At 37.5% G+C, this 10831-nt stretch overlaps 2 protein-coding genes across 2 annotated transcripts; both read right to left on the reverse strand.

Annotated features, from left to right (window-relative positions):
* Positions 1 to 1621: 1621 nt before the first annotated feature.
* On the reverse strand, positions 1622 to 5346 carry LOC307255442 (small ribosomal subunit protein eS8-like). Its single transcript, XM_080034124.1, has 6 exons — positions 5212 to 5346; positions 4266 to 4368; positions 3996 to 4019; positions 2938 to 3013; positions 2546 to 2698; positions 1622 to 1765 (listed from the first exon to the last, which is right to left on the reverse strand). The coding sequence occupies exons 2-6, from the start codon at positions 4320 to 4322 to the stop codon at positions 1656 to 1658; spliced, it is 420 nt and encodes a 139-aa protein (XP_079890250.1). The 5' UTR covers positions 4323 to 4368; positions 5212 to 5346; the 3' UTR covers positions 1622 to 1655.
* A 1054-nt stretch (positions 5347 to 6400) lies between these two features.
* On the reverse strand, positions 6401 to 10315 carry LOC307255136 (small ribosomal subunit protein eS8). The gene is made up of 6 exons (XM_080033767.1): positions 10277 to 10315; positions 8912 to 9018; positions 8565 to 8664; positions 8169 to 8344; positions 7302 to 7431; positions 6401 to 6555 (listed from the first exon to the last, which is right to left on the reverse strand). The coding sequence occupies exons 1-6, from the start codon at positions 10278 to 10280 to the stop codon at positions 6446 to 6448; spliced, it is 627 nt and encodes a 208-aa protein (XP_079889893.1). The 5' UTR covers positions 10281 to 10315; the 3' UTR covers positions 6401 to 6445.
* Between the last annotated feature and the right edge of the window lie 516 nt (positions 10316 to 10831).

A 10831-nucleotide genomic window follows, 5' to 3' on the forward strand; every position in this document is an offset into this window, starting at 1 on the left:
TACTGACTATAGCAGTGTAAATGTTTTTTCATTTATTGGGAAAATTACTAAAAGTGTTACAACCGAACCGTCCCTGGTCTCCCTACTTTACACAACATTATTTTATAATTTGGTTATAGTTTGGTTTCACTTAGGGAGTTTCTCATTATTTTCAGAATGTTTACAAACCAAACAATCGTTAAATAAATAGAGAAAATAATAATTGTATTAATCCCATAGCGTATTCTTAAAATAATACGAAGGTGCTGTAGTGTTTTAGTGTATGAGTAATAGTAATCCAATGATATACAAAAGTGTAGCCTGCCTACTTCATAACTTAATATATTTTAAAATATGTCAAATGTTTTCAGGTCCTTTCCTTTCATGAGTTTCCACACTGGGAAAACACTTATTTAGAATAAAAAAATAGGCCTAGATGTACAATGTAAATGCAGTGGGTCTATTGATGTATGTTTTTGTGAGTATTTTCAGCAACATGTAGCCTATACCTAAAGAGTGACTTGGTCATTTGTATACAATGCGGTAAGAGGAGTACAATGGAAACATTCCATCACTGGATAACTAAAAGTAGCAACACAACAGTCCCATACTATCTCTCACACATTCCAGTTCCAGTCTCTTCCCCCCTGTCCTGCAAGATTGTCTACAACCTCCACTCCCCCGAAGTTCAATTCTCCAACCTTTTTTTTATCCTACCTGTATTCTGGTTTGATGATTCTTCGCCTTCCCTCCAAGAATTTCAAGGAACTTTTATTCTTCTCCGACTGTCTTGTCTTCAACTTTGTGTTCAAGTGTGTTTTGAGCCACAACCATGACACACTAACTAAACAGTCCTAGTTTGTGTTGTGTTGTATACTAATGTAAAAGTTCTAAAAATGCAACATTTTACAGAGATGAAAAACAATTAGTCAATTTACAAACCATCCAATGCAAATACTTTAAATATTAAAAGGATAATTCATGCACACACCACCACTGAACATAAGCTTCAGCAGGAAGCTTAAATGTTAAGCAATATATTTTAATGAATGTGTTCATTTAAAAAGTAAAGTGCCACCCAGAAGCTAATACTATTTAAAGATCGATATCACAACAGTGTAGAGAAGTGTGTCTGCCAGTAGATGGCACTATGCAGCTGACTGTTTTAGCTAGGCTAGCTATTTGAGTATTTACATTTGATCCTCCTTTATACTTTTAGTCTATATGGTACATTTGAGGGATTTGTATCATTACAATACAATGAACAGCTAACTTTGAAGGCAAAATGTTTATGTAGATATGCGATTCATTTATGGTAATTTGTACATATATTATTGTGCTTGTTATGCATGTACTTGCACCTTAACTGATTAGTACACATTTGCAATGTTTCATACAGATACTCTAAATGAAACCAAGACTAAATCTATTTATATTTATTAATTTAAAAAGCAAAGATTGCACCAATTTTGTCCTTTGCTCACCATCACCAGTAATCGAAACATTAAATACTAAGCATTTATATGCAGCTGTTAAGACTGCCTTGTCACTTTAGACAGTTTTTTATAACCCATGTGGCCAAGATAAAAAAAAACAATAAACAGAGATAAAATCAGTGAGAGCAGAGACATTTTTGGGTGGTTTGGATTTTATTGACGTATCAAACAGCTGTACATCTATTTGCCTTTCTTGGCCTTGATCTTCCTCAGGTAGAACTCGAGCTCCTTGCCTTCCAGGACGTAGCCGTCCACCCTGCCGCACTGGCCGGGTCTGGAGGCAATGCAAGCTGCAGGAGAGAGGAGGGGTTAGTCAAGGAGTTGGAAAAAAACGTTCTTAATAAACAAAACGTTCTTAATAAACAAAACAAAAATAAGTGATTCAGGCAAATAATCTCATGTCAAGGTCAGTGTGGAGGCTGCAGAGATCTTCAGTTAATTTGGGTGTAAAATAGATTTTTCAGACTATTGTATTAAAAAATGTGAAGAGCATCACAGGAGGAACATATTATACAGAACAAAGGGCGAGTGGTAGAAGTTAACCTACAACCCTTAGACTAGCAAAATTCAGCTAATTGGTCGATGAATTAACACTGCAGCAGATGTCATTGTAGGTAACAGGTCTTTCTCAGAGTCACGATTATCATCACTTTCATTCAGTAGCAGAACTGGACAAAGTTATCTTCATGGAAAGACATGTACCAAATCAGACGCTGGTTCCAATTTTTTTTATCAAAAAGTTAATAAATTACAACGTTTATCCACTGACTGATTTACACATGTACAAACTTTAATCAAATAAAGTCTGACTGATTCCCACACTGGACGAGTCCTCTCAGAGGAATACATTTGCTCAATTTCCCTATAACAACTGTTTGCAAGTTCTTGCGAGCATTAAGTGCTTTTATTTAGAGGAAATGCTACATTTGTGTTGATCGTGGGGTCAAAACAAAAAAGATGGGCTCTCACATTTGACAGCACATTTTCACCCAAGGCTTTCAACCCTATCAGCTACCACCTGGCAGCTCCACATCATTTATCCAACATCTAAATGTCATGCTATGGTCGACATTGTATTTTCACCACATACCAGCTTGGATCCCTTCTTGCGGCCCAAAGGAGTGGCGTAGCGATGCAGTTCTTCACCAGGGTTTTGGTTCTGACCAGCTCGTTGTTGGAGGCATTGTAGAACACATCGATGATCCTGGACTTCCTTGTGCAACCTGTGTATATGAAAATAACATCATGAGCAGTAGTAAAAACCCTCATTTATTCACCATTTCATTAACCAACTAAAATGTTTCTATTACACATGTCAACATAGTAAAACAGGTCTTTCTCAGAGTCACGATTATCATCACTTTCATTCAGTAGCAGAACTGGACAAAGTTATCTTCATGGAAAGACGTGTGTGTCTAAGATCAAAAGGGGCTTAGTAGGTTTTCATTTAAAATAGACTTACACTCAGAGCCCCATGAGAAGTTGCCAACATCAACCCTGAGAGCACGGTACTTCTTGTTACCGCCACGGGGTCCGATCTGAGGAAATACATGATATATTTAAACGTTAATGTGAAAGAGATTCAGTTTAACTGTTTAGATTGCATTCAGGAGGTCTATGAAGTGTGTCAGAGTAACTATGACAAGTCCTAACATTGGTAAATCCTATGATTTGAACCAAAACGGAGCAAAAAAAGAGATACCTAAGGTCATGTTTTCATCACCCACAATTTAAGTTACATCAGGTCCATTTCAGGTAGGTAATAATGACTAGTTTTATTTACCTTTGTGTTTGCTGGAGGGCATCCAAGCTTGCATTTACCGCCATTCTTGCTGCGTTTATGCCAGCTATCCCTTAAGATACCTGAATAAATGAAAACAGAGTTAGACCACTGGACAACAAACAAGGACTTTACATATTGGTTTGTTGATGCTTGAGCAATCAGTTCTCCAAGGTAGTTTCCGCAAATTTATTTTCGGATTCCGCTTTAAAGTTTCATCATATCACTCAAGCAATTCAACCTTCACACAAATTGTGGAATCGAATCATAGTGAAATTAAAAAGCTATTTTAAAGACAACTCAGATAAAAATGTCATCCTATGGTCATCATTGTATTTTCACCACATACCAGCTTGGATCCCTTCTTGTGTCCCAAAGGAGTGGCGCAGTGAGCCTCATACCACTGCCTGATCCTGGACTTCCTTGTGCAGCCTGTGTACACAAAATTGATGTCATGAGCAAAAGAAAAATCTCCTTTACCATTTCATTCATTAACTAAACCATTTATACACACACGTCAATATAATAATAAAACAGGTCTTTCTCAGAGTCACGATTATCATCACTTTCATTCAGTAGCAGAACTGGACAAAGTTATCTTCATTGAAAGGCCTGTGTGTGTCTAAGATCAAAAAGGACTTAGTAGGTTTAATTTGAAGTAGACTTACACTCAAAGCCACATCAGAAGTTGCCTACATCCTCAGAGCACGGTACTTCTTGTTACCGCCATTGGCCCTCACCGTGTGGATGCGACGGGGTCCGATCTGAGGAAATACATGATCAATTTAAACAATACATTTAGTATGACAGATTCAGTTTAACTGTTTAGATTGCATTCAGGAGGTCTATGAAGTGTGTCAGAGTAACTATGACAAGTCCTAACATTGGTAAATCCTATGATTTGAACCAAAACGGAGCAAAAAAAGAGATACCTAAGGTCGTGTTTTCATCACCCACACTACAAGTTACATAAAGTCTATTTCAGATAGGAAACGACCAGATTTATTTACCTTTGTGTTTGCTGGAGGGCATCCAAGCTCATACTTTTCTTGTGGTATGGCTTGCATTAACCGCCATTCTTGCGGCGATTATGCCAGTTATCCCTTGAGATACCTGAATAGTTGAAGAAACGAGAGTTAGACCAGTGGAAAACAAACAAGGACTTTACATATTGGTCTGTTGATGCTTGAGCAATCAGTTCTCCAAGGTAGTTTCCGCAAATTTATTTTCGGATTCCGCTTAAAAGTTTCATCATGTCACTCAAGCAATTCAACCTTCACATAAATAGTGGAATCGAACCATAGTGAAATTAACAGCTATTTTAAAAGACAATACAATTCGGTTTGACAACTCAGATAAAAATGTAAGGCCTATTTCACATCCATATTGGCATCTAAAAAATTAAGATACGAAAGAAGTCCCTGAATTACTTGCAAAATAAATTAGGCTTACATTCAACATGACTATGGCTCAATGTGGGTTATGTTACATGATCATCAGTAGGCCTAAATGTTTAAGAGCGAAACTGAATTGAAAGCAACTGTAACATTACATTATCCTAAAACGTTTTAAGACATACTATTGTTTAAGATATATTTCAAATGCGTAATACTCACGTTTTTAAGCCAATACCCGCTTATACCCTATATTTCGAACTACATCTAGAACTATTGTAAAACCGAAAGCACACATTTGCTTAATTGGATAAGTGATGCATGCCTTCGATCAATTATATTCTCTTATAACCGCAAAAATACCGTCGCTGCAAGAGAGAATACTCAGTTGTAACATTGTAGAGGTATTCATGCTGTGGCCTGTAGGAGCCAGCGTGCACCACACGTGTCCAATATATAACTTAATTAGCCACACCACACCACACTACACACATAAATGTAAGCTAACTGGTGCCCAGCCCAATACACCTAACTAGTAAATTAGACAAGTAATATTACTTACTGTATTTTTCCACCGAAGTGTTTCACAAGAAGCAGCATGGCATCATCACCCAACATGATGGTAGCATGCTGCATGCTGGATGCCTCATGAAAATGAATGAACGAGGCAGCGTGGCGAAGAATGAACTCCGCCGAGCTCCCCCTTCAGGGATCTGTAGGCATAACTAATCGATCACAGGTATCATCACTCAAAATAGTTTAACCAGTCGATCCCAGATTAACTGCCCGTCTACTTCTTCAGGTTTCTTTTACTATCTATGGAGCAGACTAATCACTGTCAATGCATTGCTGCCTCACACTGGTGATGAGCTACATTATAAGGATCGTCCTGTAGACCTGTACCTATAGATTGTCTTCTGGCAGGCAAGTATCGAACTTCTTTTTAACACGTTTTAAACCCTTTTATAACGTTTCCACAGAACATGATTTAAAGGACTTTGGTAGTTATAGCAATATCTTATAAATTAACTTTGTTTAAATTGCCTACAATATAAGCTTTCTTATTACATCAAATTTAACAAATATGGGTACTATAGGACTTCTACAGTTTGTGATTTTTTTGTATTCACGTTATCCTCCTTTAAACTTTTAGTCCGATACATTTAAGGAAAATGTATCATTACATTGAACAGCTAATTTTAAAGTAGATATGATTTATGCCAATTTGCATTTTGGTTGTGCTTGATATTTATATACTTGCACAAACTTATCAGTACACATTTGCAATCATTCATACCAAGGCTTAAAAAGTGACCAAGACAAAAAGGAATGTATTTTAAAGTTCCTTCACTAGGATGGACACTTAAGACTGGCAATATCATATTTTATCCCAGAGGGCAGTACTTCATATATTTAAGTACTAGTATTATGCTAATGTGGAGGTGCACCATTACACATCACATTGAAGTCTTACCAGCACCAGTAGTCATCTTCTAGACCATTAACTTTACGCATTTCTGGTCTCTCCAGTTCTCAATATCTATTGAATTTCAGAATAAAAGCCAGAGATTGCACCAATTGTGTCCTTTGCTTCATTCACCATCACCAGTAATCAAAACATTAAATATAAAAGTGTTTATATATTGCCGTTTGAACTTAACATAGCCCAGTCACTTTAGACAGTTTCCATTTTATCCAGTTTCACATCACCAATAAACTGAGGAAGAGAAAAGCAGTGAGAGCAGAGACAGTTTTGGGTGGTTTGGATTTTATTGACGTATCAAACAGCTGTACATCTATTTGCCTTTCTTGGCCTTGATCTTCCTCAGGTAGAACTCGAGCTCCTTGCCTTCCAGGACGTAGCCGTCCACCCTGCCGCACTGGCCGGGTCTGGAGGCAATGCAAGCTGCAGGGAGAGGTGGGGTTAGTCAAGGAGTTGGAAAAACAGTCTTAAACAATACAGACATAAGTGATTAAATCAAATAATCTAGGTAAAGGTCAGTTTGGAGGCTGCAGAGATGTTTAGTTAGTTTTGGTGTCAGATTAGATAATTATTATTTTTTTTTTACAGGCAGAGCTTTTAACCATACACTACCGCCTATTAAAACTTGCTGGTGTGTGAGGACTTGTCTTCACTACATCAACAGTTGGCCGTGCTGAGGGGCATCTCAGGAGGTATGCATTATAAAGAAAAAAGGGGTGAGGGCTAGAAGTTAACTTCTACCCCACAGATTAGCAAAATTCAGCTATTTGTCTGGATGAATTAACACTGCAACAGATGTCATTGTAGGTAACAGGTCTTTCTCAGAGTCACGATTATCGTCACTTTCATTCAGTAGCAGAACTGGACAAAGTTATCTTCATGGAAAGACATGTACCAAATCAGACTGGTTCTAACGTTGTCTATTTTGTCAAAGTAAATAAATTACATCGTTTTTCCAGACTGATTTACACTGCTTGTACAAACTTTAATCTAATAAAGTCTGACTGATTCCCACACTGGACGAGTCATCTCGGAGGATTACATTTCTATCTCCCTATAACTATAATATGGCATTTCAAATCTCATTTAAATACAGATATATTGAAATAACCTTGTCACAGATAATATAAGACTTGTGACAAGCACAACAGTGCAATTTGTGGACTCACCGAGCAGTTTTCCCTGTGTGAACTGCTCCTCTATGAGGGTGCTGATCTTGGCGGTCTTTTTACGCTCATCGTACTTCTTCTGGGTCCTCTTTGACCTCTTCTTGTTGATAACGTCTTCCTCCTCGGGCGTCTGGAGAAGAGGAAAGCTCATTAGATTGACATGAAACGCTTTCTGGGTAAATGTTCATACTTCAACTTCTTCGCAACATCAACTGAATTAGAAGCATTACATTCAAGGGGGCTTTTCGGCATGGAAATAAAAAGTTAATATTGCCGAAGTAATTGAAGAATTCTTATTATATACAAGAAAAAGCACTGACACAAATCCTTGCCCTTATAAATAACAATGCCAAGATGTCGGAGTAGGTAGCAGGTCTTTCTCAGAGTCACGATTATCGTCACTTTCATTCAGTAGCAGAACTGGACAAAGTTATCTTCATGGAAAGACATGTACCAAATCAAGACACTTACTGTGAAAGGGAAATGCCTTTTAATGTTAAATCTTGAGATGCCAGTTGTAACCGTCACACAACAAAGTTAATCTACCAGTAATTCAGTTGGACTGATTTGAATTATACCCCTTTTTCCACACTTGCAGATCAGCAACATGGAAAATTACAAGTAAGTAAAAGTTATTGTGAGCATTCAGCTCTTTTATTTAGAGGAAATACCACATGTGTGTGGATCCCAGGGCAAAACAAAAAAGATGAAGCTCAAATGCATCTGCACATTTTCACCCAAGACATTCAGCCCTTTAATGACAAATCCACACAATCTATTCTACACCAACACTTAATGTCATGCTATATCATCACTGTCCGAAAAAGAAAGAAAGTTAGATTTGACGCTTGTAATTTCACTACGTACCAGCTTGGCTCCCTTCTTGCGTCCCAAAGGAGTGGCGTAGTGAGCCTCATACCACTGCCTGTAGGGAAGGCTGTCGATGAGCACGATGCAGTTCTTCACCAGGGTTTTGGTTCGGACCAGCTCGTTGTTGGAGGCATTGTAGACCACATCGATGATCCTGGACTTCCTTGTGCAGCCTGTGTACACAAAATTGTCGTCATGAGCAAAAGCAAAATCAGCCCTCTGCTTTTTCATTAACCAGCTAAAAACATTTTAATACACACATCAATATTTCTCAGAGTCACGATTATCATCACTTTCATTCAGTAGCAGAACTGGACAAAGTTATCTTCATGGAAAGGCATGTGTGTGCACTGTCAAACGAGGATCAGTAGATTCCATTTAAAATATACTTACACTCAGAGCCCCATGAGAAGTTGCCAACGTCAACCCTGAGAGCACGGTACTTCTTGTTACCACCACGGGTCCTCACCGTGTGGATGCGACGGGGTCCGATCTGAGGATATACATGATAAATTTAAACATTAATACACTTGGTATGACAGATTCAGGTTAACTTAAGATTGCATTCAGGAGGTCTATGAAGTGTGTCAGAGTAACTATGACAAGTCCTAACATTGGTAAATCCTATGATTTGAACCAAAACAGCGCAAAAAAAGAAATACCTAAGGTCGTGTTTTCATCACCCACACTTTAAGTTACATCAGGTCCATTTCAGGTAGGTAATGACTAGATTCATTTACCTTTGTGTTTGCTGGAGGGCGTCCAAGCTCATACTTCCTTTTCTTGTGGTATGGCTTGCGTTTACCGCCAGTCTTGCGGCGTTTATGCCAGTTATCCCTTGAGATACCTGAATAGTTGAAGAAAGGAGAGTTAGAAAAGTGGACAACAAACAAGGACTTCCATTACATATTACTCTGTTGATGCTTGAGCAATCAGTTCTCCAAGGTAGTTTCCGCAAATTTATTTTCGGATTCCGCTTTAAAGTTTCATCATGTCACTCAAGCAATTCAACCTTCACATCTAATTGTGGCAAATCAGTGTTAAACTTTTCTATCATGTTGAAACTTACAGCTATGTTTAAGACAACACAATTTGGTTTAAGGACTACAGATAAAATGTACTACCCATTTCCCTTCCATATTGGCATTTAAAAAATAAGATACAAACGTCCCTCTTCTCTTTTACTTGCAAAATAAAAGAGGTTAACATTCAATAAGCCTATGGTTTCATGTTGGTTGTTACATGGTGATCAGTACACGGTTGAGAAACTGAACTAAAAGCAACTAACAGGTTATCCAAACAAGTTTTAGAAGCATTTTTGGACATTTTCAAGGTGTTGTACTCAAGATTAGTACCTGAACATACCCTGTATTTCGTACAATTGCTAAACATAACAAACATTTGCTTAATTGGATTTCAGATTATGCATGCCTTCTATCAATCAATGATATTACAAACGCAAAATGACAGTCGCTGCAAGACTGAAAGCTCAGTTTTAACATTGGAGGTCTTAACTCATGCTGTGGCCTGTAGGAGCAAGCGTGTACCACAATTGTCCGACATACACCTTGTTTAGCCTCACTATTTCAATACATTTAAGATAACTGAATCCATATTCATCTTTCTAGCATATTAAACCAGTTATATTAATGGTATTGATCCCATAAGTGTTTCAGAAAAGGCAGCATGCCATTACTACCACCATACTGGTAGCTAATGCTAACACCGATGCCCCGTAAGCCCTAACGCTGTTTGAGATCTAAATACTACTCCAACATATCTCACTTGATAAATACACAACGCCGGAAACCATTTAAATCGTATCAAATATGACATAAGGCAAACAGCGCCATTTAAAGTGCAATTACAAGCAGCAGAAGCCAACTGCACGGCCAATGAGACCAGCAGCCATCTTGGAACACAACATCCTACTCTCAATTTTTTCAATAAATATATATTAAACTGGTCATACGCGACACATTTCAAGCTGCCTCAAGTTAAATAACATTAAGCTACAATATGGCAAACCATTTAGTGAATATTCCTTCGATAAAACATCAGATGGACAAGGATTCTCTCTCCGACCCGAGCATGAAAACACGTACCCATTCTCAGGCGCCGGCTAGAAAGAGGAATCGCAAAGGTTCATGGGGAGGTTTGAAGCCACGGGTTCTCGCGAGAATGCACACCGAAGCGAACGGGATTACATTTGACAGCATGCGATTGTAGTTCACCACAGAGAAATGTGGTCAGGTCACCTGTATGTTTATCTGCCAATTTACCTCAATCTATGGATTTTACAGGTAATAATAATATAATCTTTGCATGTAGCCTACTTCAAACATAAATATGATTTTTATTAACGTTTTCCCCTACACAGACTTTTATAAATTAATTTGTTTCATGTAAAAAGTAAAAATCTGAAAAAAAAGTGTTCACCTGTGGATTTATTTGTTATAATAGCATAATTTTAGCTAAAGAGTACTTTATACACAAATATGATTTGCCCTAAACTAATGTTTAGTTAAATGTCTTTAGTATACAATTAGAATTTAACCATTACATTATTTTAGTGTTTGAATATTTATACATACTTTATATTTAAATTACAATAAGCATCATTTTAAGTATGAATTTATTATTCATTATTATTTTATTGC

The sequence above is a fragment of the Ammodytes marinus genome (assembly GCF_949987685.1).
Source record: "Ammodytes marinus genome assembly, chromosome: 9".
NCBI lineage: Eukaryota > Metazoa > Chordata > Actinopteri > Uranoscopiformes > Ammodytidae > Ammodytes > Ammodytes marinus.